Source organism: Tribolium castaneum, chromosome 6 (genome assembly GCF_031307605.1).
Source record: "Tribolium castaneum strain GA2 chromosome 6, icTriCast1.1, whole genome shotgun sequence".
In the NCBI taxonomy this organism is placed as follows: domain Eukaryota; kingdom Metazoa; phylum Arthropoda; class Insecta; order Coleoptera; family Tenebrionidae; genus Tribolium; species Tribolium castaneum.
This window is the reverse complement of record NC_087399.1, coordinates 216,511-240,147: the sequence shown is the minus strand read 5'-3', so window position 1 is coordinate 240,147 and position 23,637 is coordinate 216,511. Positions and strand designations below refer to the sequence as shown.

Genomic DNA, 23,637 nt, shown 5'->3' with positions numbered 1-23,637 from the left:
GCAATAACGACAAAACCTCAACTCTACAAATGCTGTTTCCGAGTTCTCCCTTGACCACAAATCATATTTAACATCCTTTCCTCCCATTCCTCGTCGGATTTCAAATTCAAATATTGGTAAAATCGCTGAACAAGTTAGAAAGACATTCTTTCACAAGTTTCAAGTAATGAGTTAACTTTGACACGTCGTTTTGAAGACATCTCCAGTTTTAATTAAGTGCGTTATGTTTCATATACCCATCACAAATAATTAACTGACCCTTCTTCATTGATTTACCTGTTGATGGTAATTGGGCTACCCACATTATGGGAAATAGAACCCTCGAGCATTGATTGTTCGCTAATGGTTTAGACGACGCAATTAAAAGCCAAGATCGAGTCAGTATAAAAATTATGAATTCGATACGTCTTGTCCGAGCGCATATTCCTGCTGTTGTTGAATCCTGAAAATCCTGCAACAAGCGCGCCAGTTTATGCGCGTCTTCTCAACAAACCAGTCGAGGAACATTAGGTGTTGAGAATAAGTTGCGAACAGTACAATGGAATAAGTGAAATTAATTATGTGACAAAATTCACAAATTTGTGGTGAGTTTAACGCAATTTTCCATTAACGGAATGCGAATATGATGTGGCATAATTCAATTTAAATTTCAAATTCGTGTGTATAATAGAATGTCAATATTAATTTAATTTCGATTAGCATGTGTGAAAGTGAAACGCATTTTTGGAAAAAAATTCAAATAGGTTAATTATTCCAAGTTGAAAGCTCAATTTCAAGGAACACGTAACGAGCGTTGTAATTAATTCAACACGAGGAAACTTCACTTAAAATCATGCAGATGGTAATGTTAAGATGTGTTGTGATTCAATTTTGATACACTCCATGAACTTGACAAACCATCAGAAATTGAACGATAATTATTATAATGCATTCATAAAATCCGTGGGAGTCTATTCTGATTTTACGAGGCATAAAAGTTACGACTCAAGTCTTCAGTTATTTAATATCCTGTTTTCGGGCAATTTTTTCAATTATCTCTAAGACAGGGCAATTCCATTGAAACGAAGATGTTGATATAACAACACAATGTCACAAACAAACTTTCAACTAAATTCTATACAACGTGCAATCTGCCCGAGGTGATCATCAAATATCTGAGAAAGTTTACTTTGGAATCGATTTTGACATAAGTTTGGACCTAAATTAAAAAAAATACCAAAGGTTCAAAATTGCTTACAACCGCCGAAAGATGTATTGAGACAGTTTTGTAGCTCGCTTAGCTCACCAAACTGCAAAGTTAAAAATACATCCGCTGTTTTTTATGCTGAATCTCACTGAACCTATTAAATAATTATTAAATAAATAAATAAAAATTAATTTCAGCATGTTGTGTGCTTTGTAGACACAGAATTGGAAGTAGGAAAAAATTAAATCTTTTATTTTTTTCAATTTCTTTCGGAATGTAAAAAACTTTTTAATTAAGGTAGATTGCCTCTTAAATTTAAGTTGCGAAACTTTTAAAATATGGATTTTTTTTGCAGCCCCCATTAGCTAAATTACACTCAAACACAGAAATCTTTGATTTAAAACAAAATGAGAGGATGGTGAAAGCACTCCTATTAAGTGATAATAGATAATCGGTAAAAACGCCAGGTACCCAACTTATCCTTGCATTCGAACGCTGCCAAGTTCAATTTTGCCAGTAACATGAAAAATGCAGCGAACCTTTAATTAAATCGCATTGAAACATTACTGATCTTTCTCCCTATCTTCGGTAATTGAGAGAGGAATCAATCAAGTGTTGAAAGGTGTCTAGTAATTGCGATTTGGAGGCGCTTTTAATTCTTATATAGCCCTATATTGATCAAGTGTTTGGGCCATTTGTTTTCTTTCAATTTGGTACCAAATTGCCATTTGCGCTCTTATCTATGACTCAAATGAGGAAGGAAATTGAAATTTTTGCGCGATTTTGCATACGTAGAGAAATTCCAATAGATAAATTAAATTAGTTGCAATAAAGTTAGTTGTTGAACTTGGGCGAGCTTTTTAATGCCAAGTTTGACTAAATGGGTTATTAGAAGCATAGCTTTGTCACCAAGACGGCCTCTTAGGTACATGAGATGGAGCGTTAATGTAACAATAAAGGAGTCTCTGCATCTTAGTTAATGCAAAACGTACTCCACTCTGTTGATTTATACGACTTGACATGATTCGGGTTTTGTTACCCAATAAATTTATTCACACGAGCAAGCTTCTGTTGATTATAAAAACTGTATTATAAAATTAAAAATATTAAGCGAAATAGGGTGAAGATAAGATCCAACGTTGTAACTGCGGAACTAATTTTCCAAGAAAGTTGCAGAATAAAAGTGCAGTTTGCAGGAATAATGAGTTTGCAAGCAGCACGGACAAACGAGAACAAATTGTTTTGCTATTTTAAAAGAAAAAGTTAAGCTTGTTACCTTTTTGGCCACAACATTAATACGAAATAAAAAAAATCCAAAAGCTTACAATATTTAAATCATTTTCGCCTCAATACCTTAATTACATTTTAATTAAATTCCATTTCTCCGAATTTTCGATTACAATTTAATTAAAAATCTCCCCTGACAAATGAAATTTATTAATATTTTTTGAGTTAGGTAATTGTTGCATTTTTATAAATTACCAAAAGCACTTCAAAAGCTCGTATCTCATGCCCACTTTCTGGCAACAATGCGTCTCCTTGAACAACTTCCTCCCGGCCCCAATTTAGATAAAATAATGAATTAAAAGCAAAAGTTGTTTATTTTCGACGTCACACACAAGACATTCAAAACTTTGTTACCTTTTGCCTAAATGGCTCATAACTGATCTCCTCTTTATTAATTCACGCTTTTATCTAAACGCGATGTATTATTAAGTTAAAAAAGGTCGTTTACAAACTTGCAAAGCTTTACATGTTTACGCATTCAGCCATTTATATTATCATAAACTAATCCTCAAACCGTGCAAAGTGGAGGATCATATAAGGTGAAAATTCCCATTCATTCCCTTACACTTTAACCGAATTAATCTCTTCGCATTCGTGCCACGCACCCTCTCCTACGTGCAAATAAGGCCAATTTTATCTAGGCTTATTTTTGCGAAAATTTTATTAGTCTGGAAAGACAATCCATCCGGATTCCGGGACAAATGTCCAATCCAATTGTATTTGCTTAAGAAATTGAGACGCTTTCGCGTGCACAAAAACACTAACTGTTTCGTCATAAATTTTCTACTAATTCAATTTCAAATTTTCGCCTAAGCTTTGATAACATTTATTAGCTATTTTTTCTTGTCTAATAAATAAATACCCACAAATTAATTAACACGTGTAACACATGGATAAACATATTTGTTCCCAGATTTGAGCCCTTAAGAGGGTTCTAATTGTGCTGTAAGTCGCTTACCTAACTTTGATTTTTATTTCAATTAATTATTATTGGCACACAATTGTAAATCTGATTTTGAGTTAGTCGTTATGACAGATTTAGGTAATGGGATTTGCAGTATTGTGTCCACTTAATTTGCTTAATTAATGTTCACAGATCTCTGCTTTTATAAATTGAAGTTACGTTTACATCACAACTTAATTATTTTAGCTTTGCGTCTCTTGGGAATCAGAGAAAACGCTTTTTCATTTTGTTTAATTAGGTGACACTTTAAATATAAAACTAAAAAAAATACACGTTTTAAACCAAACGCTATTTGCTAGTAAATATCAGCCCTTTGCACGCAATCCACCACTCTATACTTATTTGAAAATTAACTTCGGCCAACACAATGCCTGGACATTGCTGATAATAGCTCGTTAAATAATTTCGGTCAATATTGACCCCAAAGCAGTTCCAAAATTCGATTTCAGCCAAATTTGTTTGCACCAGAAAAAAATACGATTTGTTATCACATGACGAACTTATGGCGTGTACAATTTGGACATTGCTGATAAATTATGTCCTCAAATTATTTAACAGCGCTTTTGTGTTCACTCTTTGTCTATTTATGGCTTTATTTAAGTCGCTGTTATCTCGAAATGCACGTGTGGAGCTCTATTTAAATTTCGCGCTGGCTGATTTTAACAAGTGGCTGAGAAAATTTTAGAATCGATTACAGCTTTTTGGTACAAATGTTTGAACGGAGGATTAAATTAAGTGAAGAACACTTTAAAGTTAAACACATTTACAATTAAAATTCATAATCTTTTCAATCGTTAGAGCGTAATTATATTTTAATATGCGGTTAAATCATTAACAACAAGTGCAGCACTTGTTGACTGCTAACTTTCTGTTTAAACGGAAAATTATTAATTACACGTTGACGTTCCAGACAAAACTAATTACGCTACTTTTATTTTGAGAGACAAAAAACCGTTTACTTTTAGACTACCGAAAATATCTGCTCCATTTCTTCAATTTTGTTTTGCGTAGGTGTTAACTCCAAAAAACACAAATAACGCAAGTTTATTTAATTTAAATTTATCTCTTTCGCGCTTGATTAATAAAATAATCACGACTCTAAACAAGATTAAACGCCAATTTGTAGATTTTTATCAAATCACCGGAACAATACAAATTAAATTCCGGAAATTAAATAACTTCAACTATAAATTCCCCAACTGTCAAAAGTAATATTAGTCGCGAATAATCTCCCAGTATCTGAAAAATGACAAAGTTTCCAAGATCTGGAAAGGAACATTTTTAAAATGAGACTCACTGTTATTGGCTTCGGTGGCAACTGCATGTTAATTAACTTTTGTCTTCTAAAACGGTTATGAAAAATTCGTTCCCGATTTAATTAAAATAGTTCCCATCCACTCACATCTCGGTTATTTTTATACAAGGATCTGTCAGAGCATGTATGTTTATACAAGTTATTTTATAGACACTTGTACCCGATTTTATTGAAAGCTAACCACTCCACATTCGAGATTCTGGAATTGACGTATTTGCCTACTTTCGGTGAGATTAAAAATTTCAAATTGTGACGCGAGGATCTGTTTGAATTGTGTTGATGTCTAATATTGTGCATAGAATGCACTCGATTTGATCGATTCGGATTGAGATTTCAAAGCGACAAAGTTGCTTTGCACGCTTACGGTTTTTAATCTCATTCAAATTGGATTAATAATAATAAATCAATCCTGCGCCTGATAACTGTTGTTATAAATTAAAGTTTATTGAAAATTTTAACCGAATCAAAGAAAAATTCACACATTGTTTCACGAAAAGACAAAGGGTGAATTGATTCACACTTGTGATTCTTTTATAAAAAAAATTCAATATCGTTGAAATAAAATGTGATTCCAAGTGTCGAGTCCAGATGTTTGGAAAAATTGAACGAGAATCGATTGTCTTGTTACTGCACTTCTATTCATTGTTTAATTCAGTATCTTAAACCATTAGTTACACTGAAAAAAAAACGGCTCCACTTAGTCCACCCAAATTTTTTCAGCTTTGGTCCACCGTTCTCTCTAATGCATTCCTTTTGATTTACAATTTGCGTTTGAATCGGCAAAATGGAATTAGGATCGAATTTATTGCCAAAAATTTGATTGAAATCCAATTATAAAATTATTTAACACACAAATGACCTCGTCTGGCAAAAGCAAGGGTTTGTAATGTTTGTTTGTCGTAAAGCACCCTTCTAAATCAATTACTCGTCATCATGATAGGGGAGTAGAAAATTCATCAATTCTCTTTTTTGCTTTAATCGTCAAGGTAATAACTGAGATAATACGGCAATTTATTTCAGTTTGAGCTAATTTGTTATTCTTGTTTTCGTACAAGTTGGTACGAAATTGTCGATATTTTATGTAAATATAAAACGTAATTTCTGTTTTTGAATTAAATTATAGAGGATTACGTTTACACAAACAAAGGTTAAACCAAAACAAGTGTAAGCTTTAATTTTTGTGGTAAAAATAGCACAAAATAATTACAGAGAAACAACTAAACGCAGCTATTTACCATTTCTATTTTTTGTAAAATTCTTTCAGGTTATCAATTAATTTAAACTTGGAAATCTGTTCTAATTATTTGAAAGCTACTAGACAAAGTTTATAATCCTGAGAGATAAATTAAGTTTTTTCAGATTTCTTTTCCGGAAATTGTATTAATAAATTTCAAATCGAGTTTTGTCGCTTCCTTAAAACAAAAGTTTCAAATTCTCGCCTTTTAAGCCAAATCCATCGGCCTCCATTATCCTCACTTTGATCAAATATTAACCAGACGCGAGCCCAAAATCCCAATGTTTATGGCAATAAGTTAATCCGTTTGCTTTTTACAGCTGTCTATTCCGCCATCGATTTTATTCGGCATTTTTATTCAGAAATACGAGCTGACAAATGATGATGGTATTGAGAAGATTTTTACATAAATCCAACCGAATTGCTTCTCACGTGACTGTTGGTTGGTATTTTATTAGATAGAGAAGCATTCCGTTCGAGCGATGCGAATTGAATTTTTGACGGAAATAGCTCAACCATTTAAACGGTGAAAATCCAGATCTAGAAATTAAAAGTGGTGGCACTTGTAGAAAAGAATGTTATAATTTAATTTGCCAAAATATTGTTTCCGGGTGTAAATCGAATTGCAGCAGTTGCGTTCAGGATCTAATCCAATTTGACAATCACTTTGTGTAACATTTGGGAAGGGTCGCTTCTTGCATTAATAAACCTTTAGGAGATAAACCGTTTGGTAATTGGAGCGACTTGAAAACATTCCCATTTTTTTTTATTTATAACCAGCGGAGCGAATGTCGAAAAGCTTTCCGGTTTTCAAGATGGAAACGTTCGGGATCTATCAAGTTATCCTTTTTAGATCGAGTATTGTGGCGTTGGAATTTTTCCATTTTCGCTGGCAATTTACCAAATTAAGACCCTAATTATCGTAATCTGGTGATGGGAGTCAGGTTGAAGCAATTGACTGGAAGACGCATCATTTTCCCAATTAATTGAAATTACATCGACTGCCTATTAAATTAATTAAGCCCTCTCTCTATTCAGCTTTATTATTTAATAAACGCTTGAAAAAATACAAATTTGTTGGCGATGAACGAGTAAACACTACAAAAAATCAAAACTAATCATGTAAAAATCCAACTAACCACAAGGGAAAATTTCAATCACGTTCATGAACTTCGTTCCACTATAACTCAATAATGTGACCAAAGTTGCTATTAACTTCAAGGGTCAATTATAAATTTTAGCCTTCGGCAAGTAGAATATTGTCTAGAAAACGGCTCTGTGAAAAAATAAGACCGGCGATGAGCGACATTTTATTAAATTATTTCTCAGACGGCTAGCGACATTTAAACGCATCAGTGTTGAAAATTAATCGACCAATTTTTAATTAATTAAGTTAATTAATGGACAATGTTTAGAAAATTAGAAGGAACACAGTTCTATTCTTAAAAGCAACAAAAGTTCATTTTCGCTGACTTTTTTCCGCATTTTCGCTTTAATTAGGAGAAAAGCGGAAAATATAAGAGCCGTTTCCGGTGAATTAAAGGAATACGCCGGAAAACATCCTTCTCTAAAATCTTTTGCCTCGCATTCCGATTGTTTTGCCATCTTCCATTTCACCTACAAGGTGTTAATACAAAATATACTTTAAAACCCTGCCCTTTTTTCCTATTTTATTTTGTTTGCCCTCCGATCGGTTTTATTTGCAATTGTCCAAGACATGGTTTATGGTAGATAGCGGCATAATAAATGTTCCGTTGTGATGATGCGTTGATGTCAATAAATCACGTTTTGGACAGTGTATAAACCGCCACTGGAAGGATTTACAAGTTCCTGGATGTTGGCTCACTAATCCTGACAGGAGTCGAAGTGTTCTAAAATAGAAATACATTTTTTTGCAAAATGCACTCGACTCCATGTCACGATGATAAGGTCACTTCTTTCTTTGTCTCGAAAACTCGATAGAAATTGCTTCGATCGAGCATGTGAACTAAAAATTTTACCTACTTAATATCCGTGTAAAGAAAATCTTGAAAACATTAATTTCGTCCCAACTGCAATCCGATTTTGTTGTTTTTGGACGAGATAAAAGAGCTCATGTTTACGCTGGCTCACGACTGTTTCATTTTCAAAACTTGAACGAAGATTAAAATAATTGATCTAAAAACGTGTCAACACTCTCTCTGCAAAAGTAAATTGGAATTTTAAGTGAGAATTAGGGTGCGTGCAGATTTAATATTCAATAGAAATCGTATTTGAGCTGAATATTTTATTTTGGGGTGTGATAATGTTACAGGAAGTGACGTGACAAAATTAGGGAAGCTGTTATTATGAGAAGCTGTCAAAAGGATTAAAAGGGAGCCATAATCAACATTTTTTACTTTAGAACAATGAAAAATAATATTTGTTGAATTTTTTGTCACGGTAGAATAAATCTGTCAGTGCTAGTGTTTTACAAGCCAAAATAAACTATTTTAAAGAGCTCGTTTATTACTTGAGCACAAGTCAAAACATTTTATATCACACACATAATTAAACTTTTAATAAAGTGCCTCCCCTATTATTGTTCCATTTGCCAGCTTATTAAAGTTGTATAAATTTAAACATCTTACATTTTGTGATAGCCAATAAAAGCCCGCAATTCTAGCTTTGTTACCGCCATAAAGCTCCACATTTATTACACAACCAATACAAGACTCTAGATAAACTCACACCAAAAGTAGAAAACCCTATTTCAATAAAAAACCCACTTGGACACGATTAAGCTGCGCCACTTTTTTACATCAAAGCATTTCTATTACACGAAAAGCTCGTATGCAGAAGGTAATTTTTCCGAGAGGAAGCTTTTTTCCTGGAAATGCAACAGTTGCACTCGGCTGGATTTAAAAAAGACTTTTATTATTTTTCCTAAATTTGTGTACAAAAATCAGAGCTTTGAGTAATGCGTGATACTGTAGGCATCAAAGAAAGCGCATTTTAAGGTTTGTTAAATTCTTTTGTAAAATTCGTTCCGAAATTTCCGATTTGAGAAACAGTTGGTTGGAAATAAATTCCAGAGCTTTCAAATTTTTCCGGTGAAAGCAATCCATTTTCACTGTTAATTGTTTACAAGTGTAGGTGAACTGATTCAAGTGAAATTCAAGACGTATCTCACTCGAGCTTGTGTAACTCGATCTCGTACTCTGAAACTATTAGAAGAAATTGTAGATGTCCACAAAAGCTCAAGTCTTGCAATTTCGTGATGCGGCAAATATTAAAGATGAGATTTTTCGGTTCGTATTCGAAATAACGTAGTCTTATCAGAAAATTAAACACAACTCAGGTGCTCTAGTTTATGTTTCAGTTTGAGTTAGTAATTAAATTTCGGGTGTTTTTAAATTCATATTGTTCTAGCTTTGTTTGCAAATGCGACCACAGTTGATGTTAGATTGTTACAATAATGGTTAAATGTTTATAAATAATTGCTTGTACATTTTAACTGCAATAACAAATTTGATTTTATTTGAGCTTTGTTTAGCCAACAAATTGGCACAATTATTTTGTTATACACTATTTCCAGCCAATAATTAAGTGAAAAACAAATTACTAACACTTTGCGATTTAAGTAGTAGGTACCGGACCAAATTTTAGTTTTTCCTTTAAAACGTTTTACTTATTTATAATGTACTCATATATCTTTAAAATGACTAAAAAATGTTACTTTCTCATAGGAAACTTAATTGACTTAAGGTATTTTGCAGGATTTCCACTTAATGTATTCAACAATTTAACACTGACATATAACGTAACCTATTTACTTACTTAATTACTTACAATGCCAAAATTATTTAATATTGTGATCGAAGTTTAGTTGGCAAATTTTTCATAAATTAAAATGTTATTTAACTACCCGAAATATTTCACGGCTTAACCCAATTTTACTAATGTTCCAACTTCAGATACCAAGCACGAGTTTTAGATTTATTTCGCATTTGGAGCCCCTAAATGACTTTTGAGTTATTGATCTGATACGAAAAAACTAGTGTACGAGTAATTTGCATTTTTGCTAAAGGTAATTCAGAGAAGCACAGTATTTAATTAGTTGAAATAAAAGAAAAGAACAAAAATCTCATTAAAGTTGGGCATCACAAAAGACATAAAAATTATGTTCGTGAGAATGAAGCCAAACGAGCCCAAAATCTTAATTACATATGGCCTTTCATGCCTAGATTACACTCTATCTACTCACGTAGATCCTTTACGAGATCAGTTTCTCTCACGAACTTGTAATCTCTCTGAAAACCATCACAATAAAAACGAAAAAACACTCGGAAAATAATACCAGCACGCAAGTTTAGAATTTTTTCAAGAGATGGTAAAAATCAAATAAAAATCTCGCCTGAAAACACAATGTTTGCAGCTTTGAGACGTCGCCATCGTGTATTAATTTCCCAGTGGTTGTCCCCAAGCTTTTGAATGATTTTCCTAATAGTAAAACATCGACTCGACGTTAATCTCAATGTTGACTTCATAATGTGGACAAAGAGGTCAACTTTGCCATCAACGCATGTGCATTCAGACGCCCTTTTCTTTTATTACAATCGCTCTTGGGAGCTTAGCAAAGATGTAAAGTTATTAAAACTGGATTTGGAAAAACACAAGTTGCGTGACATTATGACCAACAATGACGCAAATGAGCATTAAAAATGGTGCGAGGCGATTTGGGGTAATCACCAGACATTAAGATTTCGCCTTTGTTGATAAGAATTGTTATTGCCGCCTTCATACATCAAATTGGAGAGAAGGCATTAAAGAGGAGGACATTGTCTCAAGTTGATAAAACATTTAACCCAATAACAGAATAAACCCAATTAAAAATAAAAACTTGCAAACAACAACAAGCTGAAAATTTAATGATTTATTATAGACAAAAATAGCATTTGATTAATGATCCATTAGGAGCAAAATTTGCGTAAAATATTCTTTTAAAATCCACGTTATTGTGCCAGATTTGCTTGAAAACAAATTAGACACAAATAAACCACAATTAAGAATTGATAGATTCCGAGAGCTTTTCTCCTTGAGTGCTCGATTTTGATGGTAGGTCTGTAATAAGTTTGTAATTAAAAACATGCCTGTGGGCGAAGTGAATTAATTTAAGCCAAAGATAAAATCAGGGTCAGGACGACATCATTTGTGATAAATAAGCTGTCATTTTATTTGTTTGACAATTTTTTTAATGAAAACACGTAGCCACACGCTAAAAGCTCTTAATCTGACGTTAATACCTTTCTCTAAACGCAGATTAACACAGAAGACAAAAAAATTAAGTTTAAACTTTTTTAATTAAAGCAATGGACCTATCGAACAACTCTTATGTCTCGACCACCATCGACCCGGAAAGCTCCTACACCCCGTACCCGGAGCGTCCGGAAACTTACATCGTTCCGGTGGTGTTTTTCATCATTTTCATCGTTGGAGTGTTGGGCAACGGAACTCTCGTCGTAATTTTCTTGCGGCATCGCGCAATGAGGAACGTCCCTAACACGTAAGAAAATTTGCATGTCCCGCTTCGCTCCTTCATTAAACGTTATCTCGGCCCTTTTAACCCGATTTAGAAATTCGCCTCGCAAGCTATTCTGAAAGGGAGCGGCCGGAGCTGACGACTTCTTTAAGAGATTGAAGGGATTTCCGGTCCCAATAACGTTTTACACTCGATTCGAGACGGAATTAGCCGGAAATAAGTGGCGATCGCTTGTAATTAAAACTCACCAAACTTTTATCATAAAGTAATTACCTCCAACTTTTTCATAAAATAATTAAAGCGGCTTCAATTTATTGGGAGTTTTGGTTCAAGTAGCAAAGTTTTAACGATGAACACGTACGCATCGTGAGTTGCTTGAAAAGGTTGATGTCATATTTGAAATTCATCTTGTGGAATAACATGAATTTTTTATTGGCCTTATTATGAATTTTTCATTTATTTGTGCTCACTTATTTTGAGGTTTTTTCATGCAAGTTACGTTGAACGAACTAGAAGTTAATTGGAATTTGGTAATTAACTAAAAATTGACTTTTTGCCAAGCCATGCATAGAACTACAAAGCAATATGTAAACAAAACAGAAATGTAAAACTGATTTTGGAAGTGCAAACATTATAACTCCAATATATTACGCTTATTTTTTATAATCAAGTTATACATTTTTTTCGTCATTTTTATCACTTACCAAGTCTAATCCTAAATAATTATTTCCAATTGGTTAATTGGCGACAAAAAATATAGTAAAAATTAACACGGCGCATTCACCATTTATTTAAAGTTTTCAGAAATATTTGTGCTCTACTTTTGTGAAGTACACGTTGTAGTACAAATCACACAATAACACACATGAAAGAATTTTAAAATTTTAAAACTACAAATGGTGGATGCGTCAAAATAAAAAGAGAATTGCACTGCAGGTAATAAAAACCTAAATTAAAAATGTTTGTTTCACACTGCGGTTGTTTTTGCGTTCGAAACATGTTTCTAATTATTGATGATTTTGTAATTCGAAAAATTTATTTTAATAGGGTTGAAGTTGAAGTAATTACATTTCGTAAAAATATCGAGACAAAAGTTATCTGGAACAAGTCACCTGTAACAAATTTATTTCGTTTAATGTTGTAATTTCTCGCAATAAAACTTTCAATTGTGCCTTCAACTAGCAAAATGAAATATTTTTAACATCAAACACATTTACATCAACTAAAGATATAGCTTTTAAATTCTCCAGTCCCAGCAAATAATGTCTTTATTGCTTCGTTATTGTCTTGTCTTATTGTTCGAGTTTCGAAGCATTTCAGTGTTGATTTTAATGTATGCGTGCGATTTATGCAAATCCGGACCCTTTCCGGGTCCCTTACAGATACATTTTTTCACTGGCATTGGCCGACCTTTTGGTGATCATCACGTGCGTGCCCTTTACGTCCATCGTGTACACTCTGGAATCGTGGCCTTGGGGGGTTGTCATGTGCAAGGTCTCCGAAACCTCCAAGGACATCAGTATTGGAGTCTCCGTTTTCACACTGACTGCACTCTCCGCTGAGCGGTATTGTGCCATCGTCAACCCCTTGCGAAGGCTACAAGTGAGTGCTTTCTTCATTTACTTCAAGTTTTTATAAATCAAACTTGTTCTCAGACAAAGCCAATGACTGTTATCAGCGCTGGTATGATATGGCTCCTGGCGACCGTTTTGGCGCTTCCAGATGCCATCTGCTCAAGACTGCACGTCATCGACTTGGATAAACCGTAAGAAAATTATTGTTGAATTATTCCCAATTTCCGGATAGCTTATAACTATGTATAACTAGTTTATCACCGGAAATTGGATGTAATTTTGCGGAAACAAAGGTCGCAGCTTGATAAGGGTGCGAAAAGCTCACGAGTGAAAATGAAACTTCATTTATTGTTTTTGTGAATGGCGTTTGATTTGAAACATGTCAAAGATAACATCTCTTTATTTCTTTTGTGCACCAAAAATAGATATTTTAAGTTTACGTTTAGTTTAACGTTGCCTCGGCAACTTTTTTACTATGCGTCACAATTACGAAAATTTGTGGATAGAACTTAATCGACTAAATCACTAGAGACCTTCTGCAAGTGTTCATTAATAACACTAACCGACATTAGAAGCACAATGAAGTATAGAATTATTGTCTCGCGCGATTTGAGGATGTAATATAGGTTTGTGAGCGTTTTTCTGCTTTAAATTATGATAAATCATGTTTGTTCATCTAAACAAACTCCCGCATTAAAAAAGCAGCACATTTCGTCATCGTGAATTCGCTCAACACTGGAATGTTTTTATTCCCGTCCCCATTTGTCACTTTTTTCCATTTCTTTCATTATTCATTCACAAGAGTCTCCTCCTCAAAAATTCCTCATCGAATTTAGATGAAACTCACGCACTTTGGACTTGTTGCGCTTGATAATAAACTTAACACGATTTCGGTGTAAGACACCTGTTAACAATTTTTTATTTGATTAAAGTTAACTTGGTTGATGATCGACGCAGCAAACTTTTTTTCAATTAAACTAAGAGAACAAAAATCACGTTCGACTTGTTATCTCCAACTGAGCGAAATAAATTGAATGGAACTACTATTAGGGAAGTTAGATGTATAAGTTGGTAATTGTTGTTGTGTTATTTGACTAGTTTGGGTAATTTCAGGCAATTTTTACGTTTTCACGATCATTTTCAAATTATTCAACGGGGAATGTGCAGGTGGCGGTGAGCTGTGGTTGCAACACTCACGGTAATTACAAATCGGATAGTGACGGAATTGTTGTACGTCGCACAAAAAATTTTATGTCTCGTCTAAGCTAAGAAATGTACCTAATAATTATTCCTACAAAAATATTACGGCCAAAACATTACAAATCAAATGAATTTGTAACTATATTAATTAAAGAAATTTAACAAAATTGGTGGATGCGCCGGGATACAAATGGTTCATTGGTGAAAAATATAAAATCGGCTGCATTTATTTAAAATTTCGTTCTCACTTTACAAAGTTTAGTCCCCAATGCATCGAGTGCTTCATTTACTCTACTGTAAGCCGTACACAGACCAAACTATTTAATGCCTTAAATTACTCAAGCCTAAGTTTTGCATACAGAACTGATTTAATTGAAATCGCTGCTCATAAATTTCACCGAGCAAAATTAATCAAACTTTTCCTTTAAAATCGTGCAATTTTTGCTATTTTCCAGTAACACATCGATAGTGATCTGCTCTCCATTTCCAAGCATCACTCCCACACGCTACAGTCAATACAACATCGCCCTCAAATCACTGATCTACTACATCATCCCCTTATGCATAATCGCTTGTTTCTACGTCCTTATGGCCATTCGTCTGCACGCCAGTGCCAACGACATGCCCGGAGAAGTCCGGGGGGCTCAAAGTTTGGCTCAGGCCAAAGCCCGGAGACACGTGGCTCGCATGGTCCTCATTTTCGTCTTCTGTGAGTAAAAAAAAATTCGCACCACGTCCGCCTATATTTTTATGCGTCTCCATTCAACAGCCTACCCTTTTTAGAGTCAATAAAAGCGAATAAAAAATTTCACTTTGTTGCGGAGATGATACAAAGTTATATCAACATTTTTTTGAGACCTTGCGGTTTCATTGATCTTGTACGTGATGAAGCTTTATGTTATTTTATGTTTTTATGGTGGTGTCTGCACTGTATTGACGCATCTCAAGTGCGTCAAGGCTAAATTTAATTCATTACGGTTTTTTCATTGCCACAACCTTAAGACTTGAAACAAAGAAATCCACCGAAAAGTTTAATTTTTTGTCCTTAAAGTTAGTTTAGGACTTGTTAAATAAAAGATCCCGAGTTTGTCCCCGACTGCATTACAACTACCACAAATGCTAATACTCTCTCCCTTGTTAATAATAAAATCCCACCTTTAGGCCCGGCCCAAGAAACAACCCGAATCCCTAATTCGAAGGAAATGCATTTATTATTAAATTAATTCCGGAGATTGCCGACTTGAAATGCACACATTCTATTAAATTACCATCACAATGTGTGTAAAGCTAAAGTGGTGCCATGAAAAAACATTCTTTAATCTCTTTCAAGCGTGTGTAAAATTTACATACAATTTGTTCCGAAGAGAAAACCTTTCAGAATTACAATAGAGGCAAGCATAAAATTAAATACTCTACATGAGTTGAAAACGGCTTTTTCTTGGATTCTGTGAAACAAACTAATGGAAATGAGCACATAAAGACCAGCTTAGTGGCCATAATTTACAATAAAAATCACGAAAAGTTTCAAAATTATCATAGGGATTTGAATTGATTTGGTGGTTGCGCCCGGACAGCTCAACAAGCTTCAAAACTCATAAATTATATTAGAATTGTGTGTGAAAAAACATTGGCAATGTGTTGCCGTTAATTTCGCCTTTGTTTTCAGTGTTTTTTATCTGTTTCCTTCCGCACCACGTATTCATACTCTGGTTTCATCTCTACCCCTTGGCACAGGATGCATACAACGATTTTTGGCACGTTCTGAAAATCATCGGTTTTTGCTTAAGGTACGACACAAAAAATCTAATATAAAAAACTACTGTTATCAAAGCTCGCTCCCGCAAAGCTCTGAATAAAAAACTATCAAATTAAAGTTTGCATTGCCAAGTTTATTTACATAAAAATGTCCACTTTTGTTCTTTATTTATTTAGTAAAAGCGATATCTTCAATTGACTTCTGTTCCAGTTTTTTAAATTCTTGCGTCAATCCGGTGGCTTTATATTGCGTCAGTGGGGTGTTTAGGGCACATTTTAATCGCTATTTGTGCTGTCAAGACCCAAGATGGCCAAGGAATGCCATGTCGGGTGCCAATTGTGAAACCAGCTTTAATTCCACCTACAGGAGGCACACACAAGTGAGTTTTAATCTGTTTAGATTGCACCTTAAGCCTTGTTCCCTTAATAAAGCATTTTTTATTTTCTCTTTGGATAAATGGCTTAGAATATCGGCATCCTATAATGGATCGTCAAAGCTTCAACAAACAATTTTCCTCATCTCCGTGTTTATCCACATTGTCTTTCAAACATAATTTTATTATGAAAACATAAGTCTAATTTTAACGAATGTTACATCTCTTCAAGAATTTTTCTTTGATCTTAATTGAAAAGTACACGATTTGTTTGGAAGGGTTCGTTTGTGTAATCACATTTACATTTTGAGTAGTTTTTAATATTAAAAGATGCGTTTCTAAATTTACCTCTTTCCTTAAAGAATCTGTGTACCGTCTCCAAATTAAATACGAATTATTTCCAACAGGAAAATAAGTCGCATTTCATGTTAGAACATAAAACGTGATTCACCTTTAATTAATAACTTTTTGTCATTAGAATTGCAAACAACACAAACTTGTAAAATGATCTGAAATTTAAAAATGTCGACGCGTAAAGAATTTCTGTTCTTTGAGCTTGAATGTGACCGCAATCAAAAAACGTAGCGCTATATAATTTCAACCAGTAGTTGAAAACAAGCCCTACTTTATTTGTTTATTCAATCTCGAGAGTAATAGGACACTATTGACAGTTTAGTTATGTTCGGAGAAAAACCGGAGCGTGTAAGGATAAATTCTCTTCAAATAATCTGGCACAAAATCGATAAGTCCAACTATCCAGTTTTCTCAATTAATTATAACAAAAAGGGTCGTGCAAAAATTGTGATACTTGTACAAAACATCGTATTAAACAATTTCATGTTTTTTGTAGCGGAAATGGTGGATTCGCCAGGTTAGTATTTCTATTTTCAATTTTTACTCAAATACGCAATTAATTAAATAAACACAAACAAAATGCCAAATAATAACTCGCAACAATTTTTTAAAAATCTCTTTTAAAAACCAGAATTAAAGCGAACCGCAACTAATAAGCAAAGCACATAAGTGAGCGATTTATTGCCGTTTTTTATCCCTTTTCGACTTTTATTTCGGCCCATTTGCAAAACACGCCGAAATAGCATCCTGGTGCTATTAATAGCGCCCCTTTTACGATGACATTTTTATTACAGGGCACGACTATCGAAAATCCAAGCATCTACCGGAAAAACACCCTCGCCAAACGCAACATCCAAGAATCGAACTTGATAAATATCGACACATCAAATAAGAACCAACTGAACGAAATTGGTATGAAAAATACGCTGATACTCCGTTCAGAAATGCAACTAGACAGAGGCGGTTTCTGTAGCTGAGGCCGAGATCGCAAAGTAATTTTTGACGAAAATTGTGTTTGAATTGTCTTTTCGCAACGAATGTGTGGTGCACTTGCGGCACTGGTAAGTCACTTTTTTGTAATCATTCAATAACAAAAAAGAAAACAGAAAAATTGCAAAAGCTGACACCATTTCTGCTCAAATGAGAAAACATAAATCAATCTGTAGTTTGCTTCTTTAGTTCAAAGCACGTTCAAAAACAATTTAATGGAAATTTTAATTTGTTCAGGGATTTTCCAGACACTTTGTAACTTTTTACCCATCACAAATCATTCACTGTAAAGTTGAAAGAGCCTAACCGAGCAGAATTCATCGTGACGATAAAAGATAACAGGTTATAAAATACAAGAAAGTTAAAAAAATTACGTCGTAAATATTGAGCTTATTATTCTCAGCACCTAATTAAATGCCCGTTTGTGGGCTCCGAAATAAAGTTTAATAAAGCGTTTATGACTCAATTTTTAATATCTGACTGATTTAAATTTGTATTTTACAGGTACCTGTAAAAGACACCCGGTGATATTCCATGAGCTTTGTAAAAAACTGTATAACTGTTCTAATGTTAAGCTTTTTGGATTCCTTAATCGTGCAAATTTTCTACCAAAGTGTGTCAAGAAAAATAAACCTCTTCACAGAAGAATTAATCAATCGACGTGAGTCGCATCGGTGAAAAACTCTTTTATTTGACGTTTGATTGTCTATTTTCAATTATCTCGCGGCTGGTCTAAGTAGCAATTTAAATGCGAGACAATCTTTTACTTTTCTCGAGATTTTTTTACGTCCACGAATAGTGTCAAACGTCAAGGGGAAAACGCATAAAGCTTCACGAATTTAGTGTTGTAGATAAGCAAGATTTTTTTCCACTTTACCACATATCACCCTCTACAACATATCTGATTTTTTTGTTAGAAATCAACGATCAGTATTACAAATACATCCCACTTTCCCGTAAAATTAGATGTAAATATTATCTTAAGGATGTACGAGTATGTATATTTTTTGTAAAAATCTGTCACCTAATAAATGTTGAAACTGTCTGAGTTTTCTTCTGATTAAATTGTTGCAAGAACAGATACAGAATCAAGCGTTATGCATGAATAAGGCCCTCGTTAAATTATATAGCCCTCTTATCTCCAATGTCACGCAACACAATAAATTTTACGAGAGACAAATGAAATGTGCTTGCTACATGTACACCCAATTGCACAGCAGGATAATTCCTGTTTTTACAACAACAGATTTTTTTTTTTTTTTTTTTTTAGTTTAATAGAAGTTTGAGAAACGCTTGCAAAACAAACCACCTTTTTCCGGTAAAATTTCCATTCGTCATAAATTAACATTTTAGATCCCAAACCAGCGATGCGAATTTTCTACTCTATCTAACAAGTTTTATCTTATTTTTGTGCGAATGGGTATGCATTTATTCCATGAGATAATTTACAAATTAAGTTTTATGCAAATTATGAAAGGAATATTTTATTTCTTATAGAGCACATAAAGCTCAATTTTGCTTACAAAGTTAGACCAAATTGAATTTATGAAGCAAACACGATAAACCCAATCAATGAGCTGCAAGCAAATTTATTGGTAAGTATGAATGGATGATGTGGTGAATTTTGTCAACTAGAAGCTATTCACGATGTAGGGGTGGCACTAAAAGATAAAACCGACATAAAATTGGAAAACAAAATTGTTAAAATGTTTAATCAGAATGCCAAATCAACAAAGGAAATGCTTATTTAGACAAAATAACCCTTTAAATTTTTGTTTAAAAAAAACGAAGATAAACATACTAGACAGGGTCGAAGTGTTTTCTTTAAACTACATATTACAAACAATAAATGGCGCAAAGTGTGTATGATTTCATATTTATGTTCTAATCTTGTGAATGAGTACCTCTAATTTTTTATTTTCTTTTCTGTTGGCTTTTCTAAATAAATAATAAATTGCTGCACATTTAGGTAAAAGTCGACATATTTTTATTTTATTAATTTTTCATTGTTTTGTAAACTGTGTACATGTGTTATAGGTTTCAATAATTAAAATCTGCAAAAATTCAGTCAAGCTGCGCCATTCGTAACTCGAGCGAGATTTTCCCCAAGTTTATTTTTAGTACCAACTCCAACAGGGAACTGTAGAACTACAAGTGAAATTTCCCCAACGTGGGTGCAGATGATTAGTACACATACGAGACACGTCCTGAGATTTGCATTAACTTGAAACAAGTTAGAATTTCAAATTCACAAGCAAAAGTTAATTAGCTGTGTATGTACACACACGTCTAGATTGACTGAATAGTCTGGCCAATGTTTACATTTTCTCCCTATTCACATTAAAAATTCATTTATTCGCTCTTACAGAAATATCAAATGGAGCACTTTGTTAAAGCCACTTTTTCCGCCTTTTGTGTCGATTAAGAACACGACTGTTCTTCTCCCAACTTTTTCCACAATTTAGGTCAAGAATCGACTGTCTTAACCGAATTTTATCAAATGACAGTAAAAGTTATCGACTGTTAAAAAGCAATTTTATTGTACATACAAATGAGTTGTAAATTTCTCCCTTTAGGGCACATTTGAATAAACCGGAATGAAATCTAGCAGAAAAATTGGCTGGTTTGAATTTTTACGCCCTAATGGAATTTTAACCGGATCTACTTCCGATCTAGCCCACTTGTAATTTTTTTTAATTCAAACTCCAAGTGGTTTAAATGCAAATTCACTTATTGCCCACTCGTTTCTTTTAAATAAATTTCCTTATTCGGCACATGACCGATCATTTAACAAAGTGATGGATCTTTCAGAGTTATAGCAAATACACTTCAAGTGAGATTAAAACGCAGTCATTGAACGACAATTTTAACTAAACTTTAGCGAATAAAACCAAGACAGGTAAAACGTATCGGGCATCTGTTATGCACCTGGCACACCTTGAAGTATCGAATTATGGCCGAAATTGGAATTTATTTTAATGTTTTGCTCTGCCAAATGTTATGTTTGCTTACAGACTAGTTACATGGATTAAAAAAACGTTGTTAAAATAATGTTATTGATGTGTTTATTGCAATAGGGGTGGAGCTTCTGAACTATTTATCTAACAATTCAGACAGTTGGCACGGGTGCACCACCTCCACGATAGGGATTTCCCGTGCCCTGTTTACCATCTGCATGTAGCTGCTGCTTCAGCTGGGGAGGTTTACGTATAAGGGGCGCATTTACTATTTCTTGCAATTTTTGAAGATACAAGATATTGATTAAAAATAAAAAACATCAAATTTTTTGTTTTGTTGTAACCATCAAAAAATTTTGAAAGCCAGGTGAGTGAACTCAAGAATCAAGAATTTTGGAAATGTTTTGTTTATTTAAATGAGCAACTAACGATTTTTTCCAATTAACTTGATTAAAATTATAATTTTGTGTAAATCAACTTGAAAAAAATATAATGCTACTGATTATTCAAATGGAGCATATAAATTCCTGAATTGGTGGAATCTTAAAAAAAGACGATAGTTATCATGAATTTACAGAACCAAAAATAATTGTCAGCATGAGTATAAAATTGGGGACACATTTGAGTGTTTAAAATTCACTAATTTCCCTTGATTTTTGGTAATTAAAATGAAAAAAATTAGCACGACTAATAAAACCGGCCTGTTGCACCTGTTGGGCGCACAGTCCGTGCGTTTCCGTCGCCCTCCTCTTTGGTGAAGCGGTCGGAGCCCCATAAAAGCACTTATTTCGTACATCTGTCAGTTGGCAGCTGCCGAATTGATTTGGAATAAGAAAGCGGCACAAGCTTGCCATACGTAAATCGGGCGTTGGATTAGACATCGCTTCGTGTAAATGGTGGCAGGTCCAACTTGTGCGTAATGTTGTGAGTGAAGAAGAGAGAAGTGGAAGTTTCAATTTCTTATGCATTGACCGAAGACAGCTGGAGTTACCTTCCAGACGATCGTTCAGACGGACGCAGTGTGCAGTGCCAGCATGAAGAAGCCCACCAGGAAGGCTGGACACAGACGGATTAGACACGTGAGAGTAATTACTTTTTTTTTTGTTAATATTATGTACAAAAATATTTTCTTGCACAAAATGGTTCATGTTGTAGCAGCGCTTTAAAACTATCAGTTTACGCGAATCCAACTACTCTAAACGATAAATTACGTATTATTAATTTCACCCTTGGGTTGTTAAATCCTTCTTGCATGAAGGTAATAGACCTCGCGAGTGTTCTAAACTTAGATCAAGTGAGTTTATTTATAAGAACTGATAGAAAACTTATAGGATGTGTGGAATTTATTTATCGATCGAGTGAGGATAAACAAATTTATAACAAAAAAATCTAAAACTGTCTTTCTTTTTTTGATTAAAAAATTATTAATGTATATTTAATTATGCTGTTTATTTAGTTTTATTTTTCGCCTTCTTTGTTTTCCTTCAATTTATATGTATTTGTCAATTAATGTTTTTTTATTTTATTTTATTTTTTAGTTTTTTGTGTTAATTATTTTGTATAAACTCAACACAAGTAAAATTTGATCAAAGTTTGTCAATATATTCTCGTTAACAGAAGCACTTTATTGCCATTTTTAACCATTCGAATAAATCGCAATTCAGTTGAAAATAATGGTTTACAACCTATCCAAAATCGATTTTTCATTCACAGGAAGCCAAAATAGTGTTTGCATCATAGTTTCATGAAAAATTCATTAATAACCTCGTCCAGATTTTTGTGAGTGCTATAACTCAGCATCTTCATTACTAGCAAAATCACGAAGTCGGCAAAAACCGATGATAAATTAGCAGCAACGCGTGTATTTCGCCTTCTTTTTGTTTACCACTTTACGGCACTTGAATTAGCGCAAAAATTAATTCCAGAGTCGTGACCACGTCACCGAAATGCTGAAACTTTGTCTTCAAAAAGTGTGCGAACTGCAGGCAGATCTCGAAAGAAGTGAAGAAGTTCACGATCCGGAAGCCGCAGGCTATGCAGCTTGTGCGATGGAGACGATTCGGTTTTTATCCTCGCAAGGATTGCCACCGGATCATCCCATAGTCAAGGGTTTGACTGAGAAGCTCCTCCAGGATAGGGAATAACAGAAAGCGTTTCATATTCGAAACATCATTCCTTTGCACAGGGTACTCGCCGCATTTCTATGTTTTCTAGTCATTTTTTTAGGTAAATTAAGCGACAATAAACGAGCGAAGACTGCTTAGAGTAGGAGGTAGGGTTTTTAATTTATTTTTAGGGATTTCATTGTGCATTGTTTGGGGTTTGGAAATAATGACTCGAGTTGGGTATCAGCGATCTCATTTATTAATCATTAAAAATTAATAAAAATCGAGTCCAAGTCAAAGACAAGTGTATTGAGCGAGAACATTTAAATAAATTAATTCCTTGTCATAAAAAAAACTATTTCTCTACGATAAATTTGATTATGGACCAAAAACAATTACATTTTGTAATTAATACCTGTCCAAAAACCGTTAAAATTTTCCAATTTTTTTGCTACCAACAAAAAATTGCATAGTTTCCCTGACTGCTAACCCTTTGTCGTTTCATTTCTGCTTCAACTTAACAATAATAAGGGCGAGGGTGCGTTGTAAAGGGTCGTGTTTTTGTTATCACCCGGTATAAAAACGACAAAAAATACAAAACGTGTTCACCTTATATTTACATACGACACTATAAAAATAGGTCAGCGGAATAAATGTTCCTAGAAATTTCCATTTTAACTAAAGCTTCTTTAATTATTATTTATGTTGTTACAAAATTTGTGTCACAATTTCCAAACCTCGCTGCATCACAGGGCTACCATCCAAAAAAATGTAAATTAGTTTTATAAAATCTAGTCACACGAATTATAAAATTGTCTAGTCATAACTTATATTAAACGAAT

General features: G+C 33.8%; 1 protein-coding gene and 1 long non-coding RNA gene across 4 annotated transcripts; both read left to right on the top strand.

Annotated features, from left to right (window-relative positions):
* The first annotated feature begins 467 nt into the window (after positions 1 to 467).
* On the top strand, positions 468 to 18,778 carry LOC663657 (gastrin-releasing peptide receptor). Of its 3 annotated transcripts, XM_008199258.3 has the most exons (10): positions 468 to 584; positions 11,315 to 11,510; positions 12,869 to 13,088; positions 13,142 to 13,251; positions 14,716 to 14,969; positions 15,927 to 16,047; positions 16,227 to 16,395; positions 17,240 to 17,260; positions 17,538 to 17,804; positions 18,238 to 18,778. In XM_008199258.3, exons 2-9 carry the CDS (start codon positions 11,317 to 11,319, stop codon positions 17,718 to 17,720), a joined length of 1,272 nt encoding a protein of 423 aa, XP_008197480.2. In that variant the 5' UTR covers positions 468 to 584; positions 11,315 to 11,316; the 3' UTR covers positions 17,721 to 17,804; positions 18,238 to 18,778.
* Positions 18,779 to 21,145: 2,367 nt separating this feature from the next.
* Positions 21,146 to 23,365, top strand: LOC135266531 (uncharacterized). The gene is made up of 2 exons (XR_010334626.1): positions 21,146 to 21,775; positions 22,616 to 23,365. It is a non-coding gene; the product is annotated as an uncharacterized LOC135266531 (long non-coding RNA).
* Positions 23,366 to 23,637: the final 272 nt, after the last annotated feature.